The following is a 22,987-nucleotide window of genomic DNA, read 5'->3' on the forward strand; positions in this document are numbered from 1 at the left end:
ACAGGAAGATGGGACTTTTACTGTGAAGGGGCTGGCAGGAAATGAGCAGCTTCTTCTCTGCTGAACATTAAAGATGGCGGCGGACGGTTTGCGGTGTTTCCTGCCGTAGCCGCGTTAGGATAGCTCGGTTGTGACGTCATGAACGGCTCGGTACCGGATGCCTCGTGTGAACCGGACCTTCGTGTTTGTGCTGCTGCTCGCCAGCAGCTGCGCGTTCCTGCTGTTCCAGCTCTACTACTACCGGAACTACGTCAGCAAGGTGAGGGGCGGGACTCCCCGCTCAGGTAAGATGTTTCTTGTTAAAGAGAGTCCAGGTTCGGCCTGAAGTGGGTCACTTGATGCAGAACAGCTGGTTCCGGTCCAGTCACGGTCCGATGCTGATCCTGGAAGATTCCGGAGTTCCAGCTGACGGGCCAGTGGTTCCGGTCCAGGTCCTCTGCCTCACCCCCTCTTCTGTTTCAGGAATTTGGACCGATCAGAACAGTACTGTTGGTTCCTGCTGGTGCTGCATGGTAGAGGTGGAGGCATGAACTCCTCCTGTACTCGCTGGCCCACAGGGGGCGCTGTTGGCTGTGGAATAGTGTTTCCATTCATTATGACACAATCGTTGCTAAGCTAGCTGTAGCTGTAAACAGTTGTTTACATGCAGTACCTCGCAAACCACTAGGGGGGGCCGTGGACAAAAGGCAGGTTGAGAACCGACCTGGAAATCCGACCCAAAAGGTACCAGCAGAACCGAAAGGACAGGCTTAGGATGCCTGGGATGGCCTAGTCAAAGCCCAGATCATTTTAATGGAATGCTTTAATTTAACAAGTGAACAACCCAAAGTTCTGACCCGGTGACAGGACTGAACATGGACCCAAACGGGTTGGCAGCAGGAAGTCCTAGCTCTAACTGAGTCAGTCCTGGTTCTGGACTGGTTCTGGTGCAGAACCAGCCGTGGAGCACTGTGAGTGAAGTTCTGGACCCTCAGACGGGTTCGGTTCAGTCAGACTTGAACTGATCATCAACTGGACCCAGACTAATGGTTCTGTGTGTTCTGCAGGAACCGGGCCTCCACCTGCTGGACTCCGCAGGTCATGTGACATCCAGCCAGGTCCAATGGGTGAGTCAGAACTGGCGTCGACCCGGTCCAGCTCCGCCTCAGCCTGACCCGGTTCCTCTGTCTACAGCAGAACCTGAAGAAGTTCTTGGCGCTGGCCCAGTTCTTCCGGCTGCCGCTGTTCCTGGCCGACAGCGCCGCGCTCGCTCTGCTTTCCCAGGATGCTTTGCGGCAGCGGGACCGGGTGAGGCGCGAGCCGCATTGCAGCTTCCTGTGCACCGGCCGGCCAATCACGTCCTTCGCTCTGCCGGCCAGCCAATGGCAGCTCAGCGTGAGTGTGCCGCCTTCAGGGTTCCGGCTTCCTGCTGGAGAACGCGGCTTCCTGTTAACGCCTCCGTCTCTGTGCAGCCTGGCTTCCTATTGGCTGCTGAGCAGAAGGGCTTCCAGCTGCTGGAGGTGAGAGGTCGCGACCCCCGATTGGCCAGCCTGGACACCCTGTCAGGAGAAGAGATCCCGCTGCACTTCCTGTTCCGTCTCCACGGTTACATCATACATGTGGGTCCAGGTGTTGCCGGTTCTGGTTCTGGCAGGTGTCGGTCTGCTGCAGTATCTGTCCTTGTCTGCAGGTGGTGCTGCTGTACGAGCGCAGCGGGGGCTACCTGTGGCACGGCGTCCTGCGTCTCAAGGCCGCCGCCGACCCGACCTTTGCCCCCTTTAGGCTGCTGGACTACGGGCGCCATGCCGGGGCCTACGATAGGTCAGCGCCTCCTGGTGGGGGTCATGTTACTGTGACGTCATCTGGATGTGACATCACGTCTGTGTCGCCCCCTGCAGGCCGGAGCTGCTGCTGACTGTCGTGGACGGCCTGGACGTTCGCGTCCCACGCAACATTTCCCGCTTCCTGGTGCAGCAGCAGGAGGCCCGGTTCCTGGAGTGCCGTTACCATGACGCCCGCAGCTTCCTGCAGGTGGGTTTGTCTGAGGTGAGCCAGGTGCGGAGTCATGTGATCTCTCTCTCTCTCTCTCTCTCCATGTGCAGCTCTACCCAGACGACTCGTCCACGGCGGCGGTGGAGTTCCGGAGGAAAGCGAAGGCGCTGCTGAGGCTAGCGGCGCAGACCCTGGACCGGCTGGACGTCCCGTTCTGGATCAGCAGCGGCACCTGTCTAGGTAACTTTGGTTCCCGCCTCCACTAGAACCACTGGGCTGGCCCGTCACCTTTCCTCTGGCTCTGCCGCCCCCTGCAGGGTGGTTCCGGCAGTGCGGCGTCATCTCCTACAGTCGGGACGTCGACATCGGGATCTTCATCTCTGACTTCCGGCCCCAAATCACGGCGGCGTTCCGAAATGTCGGAATGTCGCTCAAACACCAGTTCGGAAAGGTCCTGGTTCTGTTCTCAGTCGGACCCGGTCGGTTGGATTTAGACTGAAGCGTGGTCTGCTTTTATTTTGAAGGGCAGGTGGAGGACAGTCTGGAGCTGTCCTTCCTGGGCGAGGACGTCAAACTGGACATTTTCTTCTTCTACAGAGACGGAGACGTCGTGTGGAACGGAGGAACGCAGGCGAAGAGCGGCAGGAAGTTCAAGTAAGAGTTCTACTTCCTGTTTGTCTCCATGTCCATCTAACACACAGGTGTCAAACTCCAGACCTGGAGGTCCTGCAGCTTTTAGATGAGCCTCTGCTGCAGCACCTGGACAGAATAACGAGGTCGTTAAGGTTCTGGAGAACTGATCTACACCACGAGGTCATGAAGCCGTTTCATTCCAGGGTTTTGTACCTGTGGCTCATCTAAAACCTGCAGGTCAGCGACTGGAGGACTGGAGTTTGACACCCTGATCTAACAGAACCAGAACCACCTGGTCCAAGATCTCAGATCAGAACAGGTTTGTCTGTAATGTATGTGAAGGTTTAACTACAGCTACCTTAAAATCCTGTGGTTCCGATCCGCTGGTTCTGATCCATAGATTAATCATGTCAGCAGGAGTTCATATTCCTGAAGGCGCCCCCTGGTGGCACAGCTCTCTGCCGTCCGCCATCTTCTTCTCTGGTCTTGTTTGTCTGAATGTGAATAATATTTCTTCTTCTTCTCCAGGTACATCTTCCCTTCATTCTCCCTGTGCTGGGCGGAGCTCCTAGAGGTCAAAGTTCGTGTTCCATGTGAAACGCTGGACTACGTGATGGCGAACTACGGCACCACCTGGAACGTCCCTGTGAAGAGCTGGGACTGGAAGTCGTCGCCTAGCAACGTGATAGAAAATGGGGTGTGGCCTGTAGCGGAGTGGGCGAGGCTTATCCAGGTGTACTGAGCAGCTGCTACTTTTTTACATCCTGTCTGTCAAACAGGTTTAATAAAACTCTGTTGGGGAATCAGCGCCTCCTGCTGCTCATCATTATTATCACAGTCAGGTTCCACCAATCAGGGACCGGCTCCAGCTCTGACCTCATCGGACCTCCTTTCACTCTGAGGTGGGTTGGGCCCAGTTCTCAGAACCTTATGTGTTCCTTTTCCAGATCCCAACGAGTTCAATCAGAAAAGTTCTGGACCTTCAACAGAACCCTTTGATTCTGCCACACTACAAGGGTGGGACTTCCTGAGCAAAGAGGTTCTGGTACCAGTAAGGTACCAGAACCTCTCCTGTGCGAAAGAAACAATTTTAGTTCTGAACCAGGACTCAGAACCTGACTGAGGAAAAAACCTGCAGATCCAGAACCAGGCCCGTTTCATAGAGTGGTGCCGGTTCTGTTATCCAGAAACTGAACAGATTAAAGAACTCCAGAACCATCTGAGGAGCCTGCATGACCCAGTGTGTAGTAACAGAACCAGACAGATACTCAGAACCAGAACTTTATTTTCTGTAGAATCACGTTCTCACAGCAGAACCGGAAGTGTTGTTTCTGTAGGACTTTGGTTCCGGCTGACAGTTCCAGAACCGGAACCCTGTACTAATGTCACCTCTGACGTCACTCCGCCACATCACGCGGCTTTTCCTTGTGGACCACGTGACCTTTGCTGATCAGGTCCGGGATTTCCACGGCCAGCCAAGGCGCGAGCCCGAGCGCCATGAGGTGCGCGAGCCCGAAGCGCGGCACGTTGCGCGCCCACAGCGGGGCGAAGTGTTCGGTCAGGCAGATCTTCCCGCCTCGGAACATCTTGGCGGTCTTCCCGTCCAGCTCCGGAACCGCTACTTCCGGCGCTGTTTCCGGGTACGTCACGGGGATGTCGAACTCCACGCGAAACTCGTAGCGCAGTAGCTCGTGTACGAACCAGCAGGTCCCGGTCCAGCGCGTGCCGTCCGGGTTGGACTCCAGCCGGAACCAGTCGTTGTCGGCGGCCTTGTTCTGTTCTACGAACCGGATCAGAGCCTGGTACTCCTCCTTCAGCCGCTGCGGCCACAGCGCGCGCTCCCGCGGGCCCGCGTGCGTCTTCAGGAGCGGGATCTGCGACACGGCTCTGCGCGTGGCTTCGTCCGCCATGGTGCCACGGTTCGGTTCGGTCCTGCTCCGGCTTGTTTGTGTCGGCTCTACTTCACCCTGACGTGGACCTGCGGCTCCAGAGAAACCGGAAGCTGCTGTAACCTTCGGAGCCCTTTCCGGTCCCTTCAAAGCAAAAGCCCCGGCTGGTTCTGTATGATGCTGACCGGATCAGAACCTCAGAGCTGCGAACCAAGCCGTGATGACGTCACTGACACGTTCAAATGGTGAACATAAAGAACCTGCAGCAGGATCTGGGTTTCGAACCGAACAGAACCTGCTGGGTCCAGTTTTAACCTAACGGAACCGCTTAAATCCAAGTTGTAATTCTGAAATGGTTCTGTTTGAAAGGAGCAGAACCGACCAAGCATCCAGTTCCAGTAGGGTCGTTCAGAAACACAACCTCCTCCTTAGACAAAAAGTTTTCTAAATGGGCTGAACAGGGGCTTACATTTCTTCATCAGTTGATTGACAGGAACAATCTTATGTCATTTGAAGAGTTATGTAGGAATTTCCATCTCCAGAAAAATGATTTCTTTAGATATTTACAGTTGCGCTCTTTTTTTGTCAGGGACTGGGAAAGAGTACTAAATCCCACACCAATAGAAAACCTCCTAATCCATTACCAGAAAGAGGGAGGAGATAAAAAATTGATAACAAAGTTATATAGTGTATTTCTGTCAATTAACCTTAACGAACCACTTGGACAAAACAAAGATGGGAGGCAGAGAGGCCAGAATAATTTCTGACGAAACATGGGAGGAAGTTTGGACTGAGGCACATGGAGTCACAAACTCAAATACGTGGCGGGAATATAAATGGAAAATTATTAGCAGATATTTCAGGACCCCAGATGTAGTTTCCAAGATGGATCCTAAAGTACCAAGCTTGTGTTGGAGAAACTGTGGCTCAGCGGTCACCAATCATACACACATTTTTTGGTCATGCCCCAAACTTCAAAACTTTTGGGATGAGGTGTACAGGGCTATAAACCAATGACTTATGGGTTCAAAAAGTAAGCAAATTGTATAAAATGGAACAGATGACCTACCATTAAGACTTCAAAAAACCACTTTTAGTCTGCGCTGGGGGCCAGCAGAAGCTCTGTTGATGTAAATAAGCCTAACAAGTTTGTCTCTTGGCATGTGGTGTTTAGCTATCCTGCCCAAAATGTATCTTTATTTTAATGTTGTATGGTGAGGAGTCTACAAATGTGATGCTGAGGTTGTAAGATATCATGCCGAGATGTTTATTTTATGGAAAACTTCATATTGTCAACACTTGTGTTATGTACCATTGATGTATTATTGCTCTGAAAAAATAATAAAAATGTAAGTTCTAAAAAAAAGAAAAAACAAACAACCTCCGACCCAGGCTGGGCTCTACCTTTCAGAACCACTGTGGTTCTGGACCTCTGACCCGGTCCAGCTTTTCTATTGGCTTGCGAAGTCCAAAATTATTCATACTCCCAGAAGCTTTAGATGGTTTCATGTTTCTTCTGACCAGCAATAATAAAGAACCGGGTCCAAACTGCCGGTTCTGATTCATCTTGAGATTGAGTCACATACCCCTGACTCCAGCAGGTCTGGGTACTGAACCAGGTCCAAAAGAACTCAGGTCACCAGGTCAAAGTGCTTTCTGGTTTGAGACTTTCATTTGGACCCACTTCAAGGTTCTGAGTTCCCACTGAATGTGGGTCGGATGTTCTGATTCTGCCGGGTCTACAGTTCTGGACTGACGTTCGCTGTGGTGGTTCTGATCCGGATCATCCACATCATTTAACAGAAAGGAGTCTCAGGCTCCGCCCCCTCTGAGCCTCCAATCAGCAGGACAACCAATCAGACAGCAGCAAACCAAACAGGAAGTGACAAAACAGGCAGGTTTCATGTGGAACATTAAAAAACGTTTAATATGAAGGATCAAAAAGGAAGCATCCAACCTTTCACAATAAAATCACTATTGTTTGTGTCATGTGACCCTGGGAAGGCCCCGCCCTCCTGTTGGCGCCCAGCCTACAGCTGACAGAGCATTCTGGGAAATGAAGTCACCATAAAAAAGTTTTTACGGACTTTCAAATTAAAAGTTTGACCAAAGAAACTTTATTGAAGAAACAGACGTGAACACTGATGATGTCATCCTGCAGCTATTTATACATAATTTGAAAATGAAGGGGAAGTCAGACTGTCAAAATAAGAGCGCTCAGTTCCGTGTGATCACCTGCGGTACCGCCCCCTCTCCTTGTCCCTCTCTCTCTCCCTGTCCCTCGCCCGCTCTCGCTCGCGGTCGCGGCGCGGCCCGCCGCGCTCTCGCTCTCGCTGCCTCTCGCGCTCTCGCCGGCTGCTCACCACCGCCTGTGTGCGCCGCAGGAAGTCGTCCACTCGCATGTCGTAGTCGTGCTGCAAGACAGGAAACAGGAAGTCAGACCCAGAAGGTTTCCGATCACTTTAGAACCGGATCAGGACTCACCGGGCTGGACGCGAAGGCGCGGTGCTGCGGCAAGCGCTGCTTGTCTCTGAAGCGAGGGGGCGGAGCCTCGTGCGGCGGCAGGGAGGGGTGGTGGTGGTGGAAGGCCTGGTGGGGGGGCGGCGGCGGGTGGCTGTGGTGGTAGTAGGGCGGGTGGTGGGGGGGCTGCTGCTCCACGCCGGGGTACGCCGCCTGTCCACACAAACAGGAAGGGTCAGCAGGTTGGAGGAGGGGCTTAGCACCGGTTCCCTCAGCGGGTGGGCTCATGGGAACCAGCAACCATTCAGAACGCTCTAGCTTAACTCCTCTCTGAATGGTCGAATCTAAACCAGTAAAACTTTGGATCAGAACAGAGAACGGCCCTGGCCCCGCCTCCAGGTGCACCGGCCAGGTGAGGTAACTCAGTAAGCTAGCATGCCTGATCCAATCAGAACCAAGAACCATACCAGAGTCTGCCAGGGAGCCGGGGGCCCCACGTTGTGGTGGTAGTCCCTCATGTAGTCGTAGGACTGAAACAGGTGAACACAGGTAGACGTCACACAGGCGAGTGTACCGACATCGCGCCGCAGAGGCCACGCCCCCAGACTCACCCCGTTCAGGAAGACGTCTCGCCTGACGCTGGAGAATCTCCTACAAGAAGAAACATCATGTCTTACTTTCTACCTGAAACTGAGGCCCCGCCCACTGCCAGGTGAGTCTCACCTGTCCACCGGCTGGCTCCGTAGGTCCGGGATGAACCCTGGTGATGAGTAACAGTTAATGACAGGTAAACGTTACCCCGCAAAGCCAACAGGTGAAGAGGCTGAGCTATTTAGTTAGCAAGCTAAACAAGCATGCTAGCAGGCATGTGAACAGGTGATCTGCACCTGGCCGCTGGTTGAAGTCGGGCGGGCCGTCGGCTCGCGGTCGCTTCCTGCCGTGAAGGTCATACTCTTCAGGTCGACGCCTACGTGAACAAGTCCACAATTAAGACACACACACGCGGACAAAACCACACACACACACACTCAGCCTCACACACATCGAGGCAGGTACAGTATTCCCTGAGCGTCGTCTGCAGGCGCCTGACCAGAGAGGCGGGGTCAGAGCAGCCAGGTGCTGCTGCTGTCGTCACGGTGATGAACCCTGGTACGTTACCTGCTGCCGCTCTGATCCTGTCACCATGGCGACAGTTACCTGGTCCACAGACCTGCGCTCAGGTTAGCGTCCTCCCAGCGGCGGTCCTGCGGGTCGGGTCGGTTCTGACCCTGGCTCTAGTCACACTCTCACTCACACAGGAAGGAAACAGAAGAAGCCTCTGGAGGGCGACATACCGCTGCTGGAGCCGTTAGGGAAAACTAACAAACAGTTCCTCATCACGTCCATTACAGACCCTCTTATTTTGAAAGGGTGATGGTGATGATGATGGTGCAGTCCTGTTAATCAACACCAAAAGCCCCGCCCCTTAGAGCCCAAGCCCCGCCCCCTCCATACCTACAGTCCTGAACACAAGCAACCAATCGGGGCGTTCCGGTGTCCGTCGGCTCCTCCCACCGGCGCCAGATCAGTCCATCAGCCCCCCTGGCCCCTACAGTCTGCCCCAGCAGGGGGACGAGGGGGGGACAACACTGTCCTTCAGGTGGGGGGGGGCCCTGCTGTCAGTCCAAAAGTCCTTTGTTTCTGTGATTTACCTCACAGAAAGCCAGGAAGCCCCGCCCCCAGCCACGCCCACCTGCTCAAAGCCAGAAACAGTTCCACCCCCCACCCCCATCAGTCCATCGTCCTTTTATTCTGAAAGGTCAGCCACAGTCCGACTACCCGCCAAACAACTTCCTGCAAAGACAAAATTTCATCATGAGAGAAATTCCATCTTGCGTCGCTCTGCCGCCGCCATCATCAGCAGGCGGCGCTCCAATCACACATCAACTCCTCAATCTGGTGACCTCATCACGCCGCCGGGGAACTACTTCCTGCCTGACTCAAAGCTTCAACCAGAACGGCGCAACAACAGAGCGGCGCCGTGTCCGTGGTCCGGCAGCAGATGGCGCCACGATGCGGCGGCAGAACAGGAAGCGGGGGGAGGAGCTCGGTGATTGGCTAACCTTCCCGGCTCGCGCTGCGGCGGGCGGCCACGCGGCCGCAGCTCTGACGGCGTCTGGCCCTTCTGACGCACGCGCCGCGCCACGTGGTGCACGTCCACGCTCTCGTCCAATGGGAACAGGGCGCACAGCTGGGCGCCCACCTTCGGCTGGATCTCCTGTAACAGAGCGCACGGTTGGAGAGGAACCGGGACCAGAGCCGGGACCAGAACCGGGACCAGAGCCGGGACCGGGACGGGCTCACCTGGCCGTCCCGTCCGATCTTCACAGGTTTGTTGTCGTTCCAGGGGTTGAACAGGTGAGCCGTCTTGATGAAGGGCAGCTCCCTCCTGCAACACAGGGCTGTCAGAACCAGGTCCGACCAGAACCGGGTCGTCCAGATTCCGGAAGCAGCTGACCTGCAGAGCCAGTCGATCTTGAAGACTCCGCCCAGCATCTTGGCGTTCATCCCAGCAGGGAGAACCCAGTGGATCGGAGAACCGTCATGATGCGACTCTGACGACAGGCGAGCGAAACCTGCAGGAAACAGGAAGTCAGAGACATGGAAATAGGAAGTCATAGCGATGAGGAGGAATCAGGAAACAGATGAAGGTACCTTGGAACTTGCCGCTCTCCCTGACGGAGAAGACGAGGATGACGCTGCGCGCCGACTGGAAGGCGGCGTTCAGTTTCTTCTCATTGACCGGCAGCGTGGACCAGACGCCCTGAAGGCAAGACGCGGTCGCCATGGAGACAGAGCACAGTAATCAACATTAGTGCATGTCGGCGCCGGCGCCGAAGGCAGAGGAAGCCGTGGACCGACCTTGGCCTTGGCCAGGGAAACGTTCTCGTGGTTGTTGCTCTTGATGAGGAAGAAGCGGGCTTCCCGCAGGATGTAGCGTAGCTTGCTGGTGGGATCTGCAACGACAGAGGCGTGTTCAGTCAGCGGGCCAGGTTGGTACCGCCGGGTCGGGAAGGTTCTTACTCTCCATTCCTTTCCGAACAGCTCGAACCGACGACGACAGCTTCTCTCGCTTCTTCTCCGACCCTTTCAGAATAAAAACACAGCACTGATTTCAGAATAAAAGCACAGCACAGATTTCAACGGCGGGGTGAATGGCGGTTGTTGCCATGGTTACCTGAAGCTTCGGAGGCGGATCCTGAGCGTCCCGACTCTCCATCCGAGAAACTGACGGAGGAGGCGGAGCGAGAGTCGCCGGCCTCGCTGCGCGTGTCGTAGTCGTTGCCGTCGCCATGGCGCTCATCGTATTCATCCTCCTCCTCATCTTCATCCTCCTTCTCTCCCTCTTCTTCCTCCTCTTCCTCCTCCATGCCCTCTTCCCCCTCCTCCTCCTGATTATCTTCCTCCTCTTCCTCCTCCTCATCGTCGCCATGCGAGGCGGCGGGGGAGGAGCTTCCCGACGCCGGCTCTGAGCTGTACTCTGCCTCCTCGTCTGATTGGTTGTCTTCGCCGTGAGGGGAGGGGCTCACTCGCCTCTCGTCGCGCCGCAGCTTCTAAACACAAACAGGAAGTGAGCGGTGGCGTGAGTGTCAGGCGGCCCGCTCAGGGCGAGGGGCGTTACCCGGCTCAGAGCCTCCACGCCACGCTGCGGCTCCCGGCGCCGGCCGTCCTCCGCGCCGCGGCTCCGCGGGCCCTCTCGGGCTGGGCGCCGCCCCTTTCGCTCCTCGTAGTACTCGTGATGGTAGGCGGCGGTGTGGCGGCGCGGACTGGACGCCTTCTTGGAGCTCAGCGCCCGTTTCCCAGAAGACCTGGAGGGGGCGTGGCCTGACGAGGGGCGGAGCCTCTTCACATCCTGGCTTTCCGATCGCTCGCGCTTCCTCTTCACTCCTGAGAGGGAGAGGACAGGCTGATGACGTCATAGCCGCTGCTGTGACATCATTGCTTACAGTGGCTGAACCGATCCCAGAACCAGAACACAGTCCAGGCTCTGAGGGAGACGGTTCCGTACCTTTCTTGTCGCTGACTTCACGCTCTGTCTCCGGATTGTAGAGCTCGTCATCCTGATCCGGCGCTTCGGTCAGAAGATCCTCCAGAACGTTCAGTTCCCCGTCTGAAACAGAACCGAGTTGCTGAGGACGTCCAAGAAACGCAGAGGGACAGAGACGGGGGGACAGCGGCCCCTACAGGACATTCTGGGTCAGTTTTTTTCCCCTGGTGGCGGTTCTGGTAGGGGACTGGAACCAACCAGAGGCCAGCTCACGTGTGTGTACAGATGCGTTAGCTGCTATTGCTAACAGCCACTCGGCTTTACCTGACAGTGCGTTGCTGAGTAAAGGTAGAGAGAAACAAGCGGTGCTAAGGTTGGTTCCTACCTCAGAATGAAATGTTTCTGGTTTTAAACTGTTTGCAGTTCAGCCTGAAACTTTTCAGGATTTTATTTATAACTGAACATTTTCGAAATGGAATCAAAAACCTTAAACCAAAGAATGACTTTTCATCATATTATTATATTCTAATTTGATTTTACTGTTGAATCAAATGACTTTCAGTCCATTCATCCAACTCATTGCTCTGGTTTGGGGGATATATTTGGATTAGTTATTTTGAAGTGAACTTGATGAATATTATCTGATCATTGATCTGGAATTATGATCCTAAATAAAACTGGCAGCGTCCAAAATGAAGCCTGACTGGAATCTTTTTGCCTTGAAAAACCAAATTAAAACTACAAAAATAATCAACCACTGCTTGGGCTGCCACCTTATCGTGGTGGAGGGGTTTGAGGGCCCCAATGATCCTAGGAGCTATGCTGTCTGGGGCTTCATGCCCCTGGTAGGGTCATCCAAAGCGGACAGGTCTTAGGCGAGGAATCAGACAAAGCGCAGCCCGAAGTCCCCAATGATGAGTAAAAACATTGGACTTGGCGTTCCCTCGCCCGGACGAGGGTCACCGGGGCCCCACTCTGGAGCCAGGCCTGGAGGGGGGGTACGATGGCGAGCGTCTGGTGGCCCGGTCGGGCTCAGCCTGAAAAGGAAACATGGGTCCCCCACCTATGAGAGGCCAAAGGGGTCGGGTGCAGTGTGTGATTGGTGGCGGCCGAGGGAGGGGGCCCTGGTGGTCCGATCCTCGGCTGCAGAAGCTGGCTATTGGGACGTGGAGTGTCACCTCTCTGGTGGGGAAGGAGCCGGAGCTAGTGTGTGAGGTTGAGAGGTTCCGGCTAGAAATAGTCGGTCTCACCTCGACGCATGGCTCTGGTTCTGGAACCAGTCTCCTTGAGAGGGGCTGGACATACTTCCACTCTGGAGCTGCCCAAGGTGAGAGGCGTCAGGCAGGAGTGGACATACTTGTTGCTCCCATCTTGGCGCCTGTACGTTGGGGTTTACCCCAGTGAAAGAGAAGGTAGCCTCCCTCCGCCTACGGGTGGGGGGACGGGTTCTGACTGTCATTTGTGCTTACGGGCCGAAGCACAAATGAACCGATCCCAGATCGGGACCGGTTCAGCATATTCACCCTTTTTGTAGTCCTTAGAGGGGGTACTGGAGAGTGCCCCTCCTGGGGACTCCCTTGTTCTGCTGGGGGACTTCAACGCTCATGTGGGCAATGACAGTGAGACCTGGAGGGGCATGGTTAGGAGGAACGGCCCCCCGATCTGAACTCGAGCGGTGTTCTGTTGCTGGACTTCTGTGCTCGCCATGGATTGTCCATAACGAACACCATGTTCAGACATAAGGGTGTTCATATGTGCACTTGGCACCAGGACACCCTAGGCCGCAGTTCGATGATCGACTTTGTCATTGGATCTGCGGCCGTATGTCTTGGACACTCGGGTGAAGAGAGGTGCGGAGCTGTCCACTGACCACTACCTGGTGGTGAGTTGGCTCCGGTGGTGGGGGAGGAAGCCGGTCAGACCTGGCAGGCCCAAACGTGTGGTGAGGGTCTGCTGGGAACGTCTGGCAGAAGCTTTAACTCCCATCTCCGGCAAAACTTCGAACACGTTACAGGGGAGGTGGGGGACATGAAGTCTGAGTGGACCATGCTTCGTGCCTCCATTGTCGAGGCGGCCGATCAGAGCTGTGGCCACAAGGTTGCATGTCGCGGCAGCCACCCTCGAACCCGTTGGTGGACACTTTCGGTGAGGGATGCCGTCAGGCTGAAGAAGGAGTCCTATCAGGCCTTTTTGGCCTGTGGGACTCCGGAAGCAGCTGATGGGTACTGGCAGGCGAAGCAGCATGCAGCCCAGGTGGTTACTGAGGCAAAAACTCGGGCATGGGAGGAGTTTGGAGAGGCCATGGAGAAAGACTTCCGTACGGCTTCGAGGCGATTCTGGTCCACCATCCGGCGTCTCGAGGGGGGGAAGCAGTACGGCACCAACACTGTTTATAGTGGGGATGGTGTGCTGCTGACCTCTACTCGGGACGTTGTGGGCCGGTGGGCAGAATACTTCAGAGACCTCCTCAATCCCACCAACATGTCTTCCACTGAGGAAGCTGAGCCTGGGGACTCTGGGTTGGGCTCTCCAATCTCTGGGGACAAGGTCGCCGAGGTGGTTAAAAAGCTCCTCGGTGGCAAGGCCCCGGGGGTGGATGAGATCCGCCCGGAGTTCCTTAAGGCTCTGGATGTTGTAGGGTTGTGTTGGCTGACGCAACTCTGCAATATTGCATGGACATAGGGGGCAGTTCCCCTGGATTGGCAGACTGGGGTGGTGGTCCCCCTGTTCAAAAAGGGGGACCGGAGGGTGTGCTCCAATTATAGAGGGGTCACACTCTTAAGCCTCCCTGGCAAGGTCTATTCAGGGGTCCTGGAGAGGAGGGTCAGTCGGATAGTCGAACCTCAGATTCAGGAAGAGCAGGGTGGTTCTGGATCTGGTCGTGGAACACTGCCCCAAGTGGAGGAATTCAAGTATCTCAGGATCTTGTTCACGAATGAGGGAAGAAGGGAGCAGGAGATCAACAGGCGGATTGGCGCAGCGTCTGCCGTTAAGCGGGCGCTGTACCGGTCCGTCGTGGTGAAAAGAGAGCTGAGCCAAAAAGCGAAGCTCTCAATTTACCGGTCGATCTACGTTCCCACCCTCATCTATGATCATGAGCTTTGGGTCATGACCGAAAGAACGACATCGCGGATACAAGCGGCTGAAATGGGTTTTCTATTTGGGTGGCTGGGCTCTCCCTTAGAGATAGGGTGAGAAGCTCAGTCAGCCGGGAGGGACTCAGAGTAGAGCCGCTGCTCCTTCACATCGAGAGGAGCCAGTTGAGGGGCATCTGGTCAGGATGCCTCCCTGGTGAGGTGTTCTGTGCACGACCCACCGGGAGGAGGCCCCGGGGAAGACTCGGACCCGCTGGAGGGACTATGTCTCTCAGGTGGCCTGGGAACGCCTTGGGATTCCCCTGGAGGATCTGGAACAAGAGGCTGGGGAGGGAAGTCTGGGCCTCCCTTCTGAAACTGCTAGCCCCGCGACCCGACTCCAGATAGGTGGAAAAAGATAGATGGATGGATAGATGGATTGAAAATAATCAGATTAAAGACAGAAAAACTATTTTTAGTGAACCGGACCTCACTCGAAGCCTTTCTGAGGGACGGTGAAGACACGTCCAGACAGGGACATGTCTCCAGCAATATTTCCTAAACCTTTTTTCCTTCATGTTCCTGCATCTATACGGACTTTTCAAAATAAAATGTAAATGACGAGTCCTCTCAGTGACTGGCGGGTTGGACACCACGTTGAGTCAGGAATATCAGAGGTCTGGAAAATCACACAATCAAGCAAAGAATCTGGATAACGGACACATCGCTGTTCTGCTAACCGACACCGCTACAACGGCAACATAAGGCCCTCGTTTCACAGCCAGCAAAATGGTTTCATTAAAAATATATGAAGATCGTTGGTTAACTTAGACTTAGACTGACTTTATTATCATTTTGCATGCACAGGGTGTCAGGACAATATTTTGAGGTTCTAATGTTATGAGGTTACTCCAGAATAAAAATATAAATATAAAATATAAAGTGCAGGAATGACAGTAAATAGAAGTTATTTAGCTCTGTACATGTGTAAGGTATGAAGTAGAGACCAGATTTTAAGTGCAGTCCAGTTAAGAGTTCAGCAGTCTGATGGCAAGTGGGAAAAAGCTGTTTCGGAACCTGGTGGACCTGCACCGGATGCTGCGGAACCTCTTTCCAGAGGGCAGCAGGGAGAACAGTCCATGGTGGGGGTGTGAGGGGTCACTGATGATGTTTCGGCCTCGGGACACGCAGCGCTGGGATGAAATGTCCTGAATGGAGGGAAGGGGGGCCCCGATGATCCTCTCAGCTGTCCGCACCACTCTCCTCACGTTCTTCCAGTCGGAGGCGCTGCAGCCTCCACACCACACAGAGAGGCAGCTGGTCAGAATGCTCTCTATGGTGCTTCTGTAGAACGTCTTGAGGATGGGCGGGGGCAGGGGCAGGGAGGAACCTGCGCTGCACTTCGGTGTGTTTCGGTTCAGTTAGCACCAAAATACATCGACTTTCTGACAAATCATCAGTGGAGCAGGTGCTTAACTTAGCGAACCAATCACAGCGGCCGTTGAGGTGATCGCTTATTAATGATCAAAACATGAAAATTCAAAAACAGAAAACTAACGGACTGAATGTTCTGGGGTTTTGTGCACTTTTTGCCTGAAATGTTTATGTTCCTGATGTAATCTGTGCTCTGTGTGCTCATGCAGCTGTTGCCATGGCAGCAGGTCTGCATGTGATGTTAGCATGTAATGCTGGTTAAAACAGAGAAACCAGACTGTTGATAGATCTGTATCCAGAGAAAATACAGACTTTACACATCCAAACATCTCAGCTTTAATTTAAGTCACATTAAATAGAAATTGGATCATAAATATGGGGCCATTTTTGGCTTCCTGCTCATCCTGCACTGAACCGTCTGGACACGACTCCATGCACAGTAAAGGCTCCTGCAGGTTTATGTCACTAGCTGCAGCGGCTAACCGGCCAATATAGTAACATATGATCCCTCTGCTCCACAACAGCCCCCAAAAATCCCACTGAACATCTTTTCATGTGACCTGCAGAATCACAGCTGAGGCAGAAAAACATATGAAGATGAATTAAAACCTGTCTTATTGTATAATTTTACTGTAAAGAAATATGTTTGCTATATTAAAGACGCATCATATCTCAACCACACCAATAAAAATACAAAGTTTCACTGACAAGGATTCATTTGGCTTCAGTTATTCTGCTTTTAATACCATTTTGATTTTTATGGAATCTATTGTTTCTGAGCATTTCATAAGATCGGGTGATAAAAGGAAACTGTATTATTGTGATAATTCTTCACAGAAAATATTACTGAATTTTTTAACTATTTTCAACTGTAGGCAACCACTGAGCAAATATAGGCCATAAAATAAAATATGACTGAAAAATTCATTTTTTAGTAATTTCATCACTAACAGACATTATATGGATTCATTAGACGACTGATGTTTTAACATATTTATATCTTTCAGTATGTTTAATGCCTGATAAAAAGTTATTTTCAAAAAGTATTAATGTGAAAGCCTCACCAGGACGTATATCCTAACTTATTGAATGGCATTCATATTTAAATTTTGGCCTTAGAAAAATGAAGAGGCCTTCCAGCAGCTGCATAGCGCCCCCTGTCTTCCCCACCACCTTCCTGCACAGCCTTGTTCAAAGTCCTGCTGCTCAGAAGCTTTGCCGCGTTTATGAAAGTTCATTTCTGTTGTTCTTTAGTTTGTCCAGCAGATGAACTATAATTAATTAAAAACTGACCCACAACGTTCAGCAAAGAGCGAATGAACAATCAGCAGATTATAATCCGATTACAGCGGAGCCTACTGGCTGATATTGAGGAAAGTATAGATCACCACCGATTTGATCACTGATTCTTTTAGAGTCGGTCCTGCATGTTTTATTCTCTCCCTGGTTTTAGTAACAACTTTTCCAGCATGTCAGTGTTCTTCTTAATGAGCCATCATTGGATGCAGCAGCGTTAAACCAGGGAGAGACTGAAACATGCAGGATGCCGGTGTTATGCTGAGAACATGCCTGCCGAGTAGGCCTGTCGCGATAAACGATAAATCGATTAATCGTACGATAAATTAAAACTATCAACCTCATTTTAATTATCGGCATTATCGTCTCTTCCGGCCTTTTTCTCTTTCTGTTGATGACACTGAATGAAAAAAGGTTCAACTCCGGTTCTCTCCACTGACCTCTGACCTCATTTCCTTAATGTAAAGCCCAGCGCAGACGACACGATCTTAGAGCTGTCGGCCGATTGTCGGCCCATTTTCAAAACCTGACAGACCAAACATTAGCCGACAGAAATCCTTGGTCTAACGGTTCGATCGGGTTCGTTCCTGCCCTGTGGTGTCCAACAATGGGCACAAAATAATGGCTACAAGTTCAGTGAACTAATTTTAAAACCAGGCATTAATCAATGCTTTACTACAATCTACCTGCAATGCATGTGGCTAGTGTCAGCGTAAAGTCCTGACTGAATGAAAATCATTAGAACCTATTTACGTCACGTTAACGAAGAACAGCTGAAAAGTTACCGGGTTTATAAACTGCGGTAGCAATTTAGCTCCAATTCCTCCTCTTGTCATTTCTATATTCTTTGCATGTTGAATAAACATTAATGTTGTTTCCACGTATCATCTCCAAAGTCCGCTGGACTTCTGGTTGCGCTGTGTCAGCTGTTTGGGATTCCTAGGCCTGTCACGATAGCAAATTTTGCTGAGCGATTAATTGTCTCAAAAAATTATTGCGATAAACGATAATATTGTCTGAAGACCTTTTTACACTGATGTAATGGAAATGACATAATAATGATGCGATTTCCTGCCAAAGATAGATACACTTTATTTTCAAAAGAATATTTAACACTGGAGCTGATAAACAAAATAAACAAAACAACCAAAAATAAAATGGATTCTCAGTCTCCATTAACAATAAATATACTTGAATAAAAACTAAACAACATAAAGCCAAAGTGGAAATAAATACTGCATTCAACCAAAAGAGTGCAGATTATGAAGTCTGTATATTATGTTGCCCTTCAGTAATAATTAGATTTAAATAGAGAAGATGGGCACATCGACTACCTGATGCAATAGTTCACACTACAGGATTTTTTGCTCCTATTTTTCCCCTTATAACAATCTTAAAACGTTGGTCTTTCTAAGATTGTGTGGTGTGTTACGGTAGATCGTCGTTGCTGCTCTGATCTAAATCAGGTTTTTCCCCCGACTGGGATCTTAACGCAGCCTGTTGAGTGTGACAGGTAACCAATCAGAAAGCCAGGATTCTCCTCCATGTTCTCTGATGGGAAATTACGGAGGGGAATCCCAAACAGCTGACACGGCGCAACCGGAAGTCCAGCGGACATTGGAGATGATGTGTGGAAACAACATTAATGTTTATTCAACATGCAAAGAATATAGAAATGACAAGAGGAGGAGTTGGAGCTAAATTGCTACCGCAGTTGATAAACCCGGTAACTTTTCAGCTGTTCTTCGTTAACGTGACGTAAACAGGTTCTAATGATTTTCATTCAGTCAGGACTTTACGCTGACACTAGCCACATGCATTGCAGGTAGATTGTAGTAAAGCATTGATTAATGCCTGGTTTTAAAATTAGTTCACTGAACTTGTAGCCATTATTTTGTGCCCATTGTTGGACACCACACGGCAGGACCGAACCCGATCGAACCGTTATACCAAGGATTTCTGTCGGCTAATGTGTGGTCTGTCAGGTTTTGAAAATGGGCCGACAATCGGCCGACAGCTCTAAGATCGTGTCGTCTGCGCTGGGCTTTACATTAAGGAAATGAGGTCAGAGGTCAGTGGAGAGAACCGGAGTTGAGCCTTTTTTCATTCAGTGTCATCAACAGAAAGAGAAAAAGGCTGGAAGAGACGATAATGCCGATAATTGAAATGACGTCCATCGTTTTAATTTATCGTACGATTAATCGATTTATCGTTTATCGTGACAGGCCTAGGGATTCCCTTCCGTAATTTCCCCTCAGAAAACACGAAGGAGAATCCGCGCTTTCTGATTGGCTGCCTGTCACATTCAACAGGCTGAGTTAAGATCCCAGTGGGGAAAACCCCTGATTTAGATCAGAACGGCAACGACGATCTACCGTAACACACCACACAATCTTAGAAAGACCAACATTTTAAGGTTGTCTTAATTGGAAAAGTAGCAGCAAAATATCATGTAGTGTGAATTATTGCATCATGTAGTCGATGTGCCCATCTTCTCTATTTAAATCTAATTATTACTGAAGGCAGTAGCGGCTGGTGCTAAAAAAACTGAGGGGGGCGCACACAAACAAACAAATGAAAAACAAACAAAACAAATCTTAAAAAATAGCACTATTTGAACATGAATTTTGCCCTCCTTTCCTTCTGCCCTGCAAATTTCTCAATTACATTCTTGTTAAAGTCAGTCATCTCTGTGACTAGTCTTTTCTCCATTGACAACATGGCCAATGCATTCAGCCTGTCCTGAGTCATTGAGTTTCTCAGAAAAGTCTTGATTCTTTTCAGAGTTGAAAAGCACCTTTCAGCTATGCTAAGTTTCCCCCAAAAACTTAGCTTCATTGCATTGTCTAGGTGGCTGCGGCTGTTTTCGTGCCGTTTGCATTTTTCTGAAAGATGTTTTAAGTCTCTTACCCCAGTTGTTGTCCACATTTCCTCCGTGCCAGAACTTTGAAATAGCAAACACGGAAAGCAGTAAAATGCATTGCTTAATGCAAACGTGAATCGACCTAACGAACTGCAGCTGCGCTAATGAGTCGAATCGGGGATTGTCCAATCACACAATGTTTTAAAAACAATTAGCCAGTACTGACGCTCTACCAGTAATGACACAACAAAATGGGTGTGTCCGGGACGCAGAGCGCTGCGCCCTGTGGAAAACCTTAAACAACCAATTAAAAGTCAGCCTCAGATCACCTGCTTGCCAAAGGTTGATGCGCCTACATACACACTCATTAGGACGGCGCCCTGCACATGGGAAGTGTGCACAATGTGAGCAATTAGAATTATGTATTTACTATTTTAATAAATTCTAACATGTCTATTGGACACACAGTATGAATAAATACATTTCTAAGTATTTTGCAGTTCAGAATAGAAATCATTTATTATCTAAACAATTTAAAGGGGGCGGCGCCCAAGCGCCCCCTACTGGCCAGCCGCCACTGACTGAAGGGCAACATAATATACAGACTTCATAATCTGCACTCTTTTGGTTGAATGCAGTATTTATTTACACTTTGGCTTTATGTTGTTTAGTTTTTATCAAGTACATTTTTTGTTAATGAGAATCCATTTTATTTTTGTTTTTGTTTGTTTTGTTTATTTTGTTTATCAGCTCCAGTGTTAAATATTCTTTTGAAAATAAAGTGTATCTATCTTTGGCAGGAAATCACATCATTATTACGTCATTTCCATTAAATCAGTGTTAAAATGTCTTCAGACAATATTATCGTTTATCGCAATAATTTTTGAGACAATTAATCGCTCAGCAAAATTTGCTATCGTGACAGGCCTACTGCCGAGAATTGCATGCCTTGTCGCGGGAGCGCGCATCGCTCTAAACTCTCCATATTGATGAGAAAACGGACTGAAATCTGACCGAACAGGAAACTTTTGAAGATATTCGTAACATTATCACGTTTCTTAACCATGGAAGCCATAAAACGGTGGGTTTTATTTCGCAGATTAATTATCTAAAAAAAAATATGTCTACATAATCACATTTGTTCCCATAACTGCTGGTATAAGTTTTATATCAATAGGATAATATTTGAGGAAAATAGGGAGGGCACGCAGATATCGGCAGGAACAAAATCCATATTGCCAAAAAATGCATCCCCTGCTAACATGGAGACATAAAGAGTTAAGAATGAAATAACTTTTTCTACATAATCACATTTGTTCCCTTAACTACTGATATTAGTTTTATATCAATAGGATAATATTTGGGGAAAATAGAGGGGGCATGCATATTTTGGCAGGCTAATAATAGGCTTTGCCGTAAAATGCATCCCCTGCTAAAATGGAGAAATAAAGAGTTAAGAGGGATTTTACCTTTTCTACGTAATGACACTTGTTCTCTGAGCTACTTCTGTAAGTTTCATATCAGCAGGACAATAGACAGGGGATACAAATATTGGCAGGCTCAGAAATTAAAATCATCCCCCCTACATTAATAGACTAGACAGTAAAGGATGACATAAAATATTCTACATAATGGGATTCTGTTTTGTAATGCTTTAAGCTATTATGGTGTTAAAAGAAAAATCGGGGAATTTCAAACCATCTGCGGAGAACATTTTCATCAGACACTGAAAAACGTTTGACTCATGTGTCTCAATAAAGCTGTAAAAACCGTATTTATTTCAATTAATCTGCAAAATAAAACCCACCGTTTTATGGCTTCCATGGTTAAGAAACGTGATAATGTTACGAATATCTTCAAAAGTTTCCTGTTCGGTCATATTTCAGTCCGTTTTCTCACCAATATGGAGAGTTTAGAGCGATGCGCGCTCCCGCGACAGGGGATGCAATTCTCGGCAGGCAGCTTGCTATGTTAGCTACATAACACCGGCCCTCAGGGGCCCAGTTTGGGCTCCACTGGCTTAGACACGTTCAGAATCTGTAAATAACTCAAAATACCCAACTAGACGTGTTCATGGCTTTGAGGTGGCCAGTCACATTTACCAATCAGCACCACTCTTCTCATTAGGATGAACAAAGAAAAAATAGTTGTTTTCACGTTTATATTAGCTTCTAATATAAAAACATTAGAAGCTAATGTTTTTATTTCAAGTTGCATTATATATTAAGTTGTGTTATCGCGGGGCAATTTCAGGTTAGGTTGTCCGTGAGTGTTTGCCAAGTGATCCTCAGCCTGAAGAAGTTAGATAAACACTACTTAGAGAGAGAATCACTTCTAGAAACGGATCATTTTCTACAGATGCACTGAAGCAGTCAGGAACAAAGACGCCGCCGTGTTGCTAATGCTAATAGCGTCCATTAGCTGCTAGCACCGTTAGCTCCGCTGCTGGTCAGTGATTCTCCTGTGTGCACCGACAGGTATACATATCAGGTAGATATAGTGTGAATTTCGCGGGTGTTTGGTCAATATTGATAAATAAATACGTCACCGTGATGCTAACGCTAACAGCTAATGGCCTACCTTTGTCCTCGCGCCGGTCGGCCGCCATGACGCGCTCAGTGACGTTCTCCTGTCTCAAGGGCAGAAAACTGAGATGGACTGACTGGTTTTACTGGAAATAACACAAACCCCCTAAAAACCACCAAGAAGACCAGTTAGACCATCTGGAGGAGTCAAATAGCCAACTGCGTCTGCGGCTGGCGCTGCTGCTTCTTGTTATGGAGATAATGGCGTAAAGAACGACATGGCGAATTACCGCCACCTACAGGTGAGGAGGATCAGGACAAGCAAGTCTTACAAACAAAACTTTCTTCCAGTGGTTCTTAACCTGGGTTCGGTCGAACCCCAGGGGTTCCATAAGTCGGCCTCAGGGGTTCGGCGGAGGTAAACACACACCTGTGTAAAGTCGTGATGACCCGCCCCGCTTGGCCATCACTGGCTGCAGAGGATCATGTTACTTTGCTCGGCCAATCAGGGCTGCGGGGCATTTAGTGCGCGCAGTATCAGCGGCTGTCGTAGTTGTACGTCGCGTGGTTTCTTTCTTAATATTTTAATCCATACTAAATATGTAGAGCAAAAAAAGAAGAAAGCGAACAGACTTTGCTCTGAAGATGCACCTGCCAAGGTGAAGCCACGCCTCTCTGAAGCCACGCCTCTCTGAAGCCACGCCTCTCTGAACTGGTCTCCCAAAAACAGCAGCAGGAGTCTCACTGATTTGCAGGTATGTCATTTGTGCAAAACTTTATTCTGGCCCCAAAAAAGTATTTTGTGGATTCAAAAT

At 50.1% G+C, this 22,987-nt stretch overlaps 3 protein-coding genes across 5 annotated transcripts; 1 reads left to right on the forward strand and 2 right to left on the reverse strand.

Moving 5' to 3' along the window:
* Positions 1–19: 19 nt before the first annotated feature.
* Positions 20–3,407, forward strand: fktn (fukutin). 2 transcript variants are annotated; one of them, XM_028005413.1, is made up of 10 exons: positions 20–259; positions 1,047–1,106; positions 1,177–1,374; positions 1,452–1,598; positions 1,670–1,800; positions 1,878–2,010; positions 2,082–2,211; positions 2,289–2,422; positions 2,501–2,625; positions 3,133–3,407. In XM_028005413.1, exons 1-10 carry the CDS (start codon positions 158–160, stop codon positions 3,344–3,346), a joined length of 1,374 nt encoding a protein of 457 aa, XP_027861214.1. In that variant the 5' UTR covers positions 20–157; the 3' UTR covers positions 3,347–3,407. The 2 variants fall into 2 exon arrangements, with proteins under 2 accessions (XP_027861214.1, XP_027861213.1); XM_028005412.1 differs by having other exon boundaries at positions 22–259; positions 1,174–1,374.
* A 464-nt stretch (positions 3,408–3,871) lies between these two features.
* On the reverse strand, positions 3,872–5,483 carry ufc1 (ubiquitin-fold modifier conjugating enzyme 1). Its single transcript, XM_028005425.1, has one exon. The coding sequence runs from the start codon at positions 4,512–4,514 to the stop codon at positions 4,002–4,004; it is 513 nt and encodes a 170-aa protein (XP_027861226.1). The 5' UTR covers positions 4,515–5,483; the 3' UTR covers positions 3,872–4,001.
* A 909-nt stretch (positions 5,484–6,392) lies between these two features.
* On the reverse strand, positions 6,393–22,554 carry ythdc1 (YTH N6-methyladenosine RNA binding protein C1). 2 transcript variants are annotated; one of them, XM_028005400.1, is made up of 16 exons: positions 22,228–22,554; positions 11,002–11,103; positions 10,615–10,880; positions 10,171–10,543; positions 10,017–10,079; positions 9,855–9,949; positions 9,648–9,756; positions 9,451–9,568; positions 9,297–9,381; positions 9,056–9,210; positions 7,841–7,920; positions 7,677–7,713; positions 7,565–7,604; positions 7,421–7,483; positions 6,978–7,166; positions 6,393–6,907 (listed from the first exon to the last, which is right to left on the reverse strand). In XM_028005400.1, exons 1-16 carry the CDS (start codon positions 22,253–22,255, stop codon positions 6,725–6,727), a joined length of 1,986 nt encoding a protein of 661 aa, XP_027861201.1. In that variant the 5' UTR covers positions 22,256–22,554; the 3' UTR covers positions 6,393–6,724. The 2 variants fall into 2 exon arrangements, with proteins under 2 accessions (XP_027861201.1, XP_027861200.1); XM_028005399.1 differs by having other exon boundaries at positions 10,171–10,546; positions 22,228–22,551.
* Positions 22,555–22,987: the final 433 nt, after the last annotated feature.

The sequence above is a fragment of the Xiphophorus couchianus genome, chromosome 21 (assembly GCF_001444195.1).
Source record: "Xiphophorus couchianus chromosome 21, X_couchianus-1.0, whole genome shotgun sequence".
Lineage (NCBI taxonomy): Eukaryota > Metazoa > Chordata > Actinopteri > Cyprinodontiformes > Poeciliidae > Xiphophorus > Xiphophorus couchianus.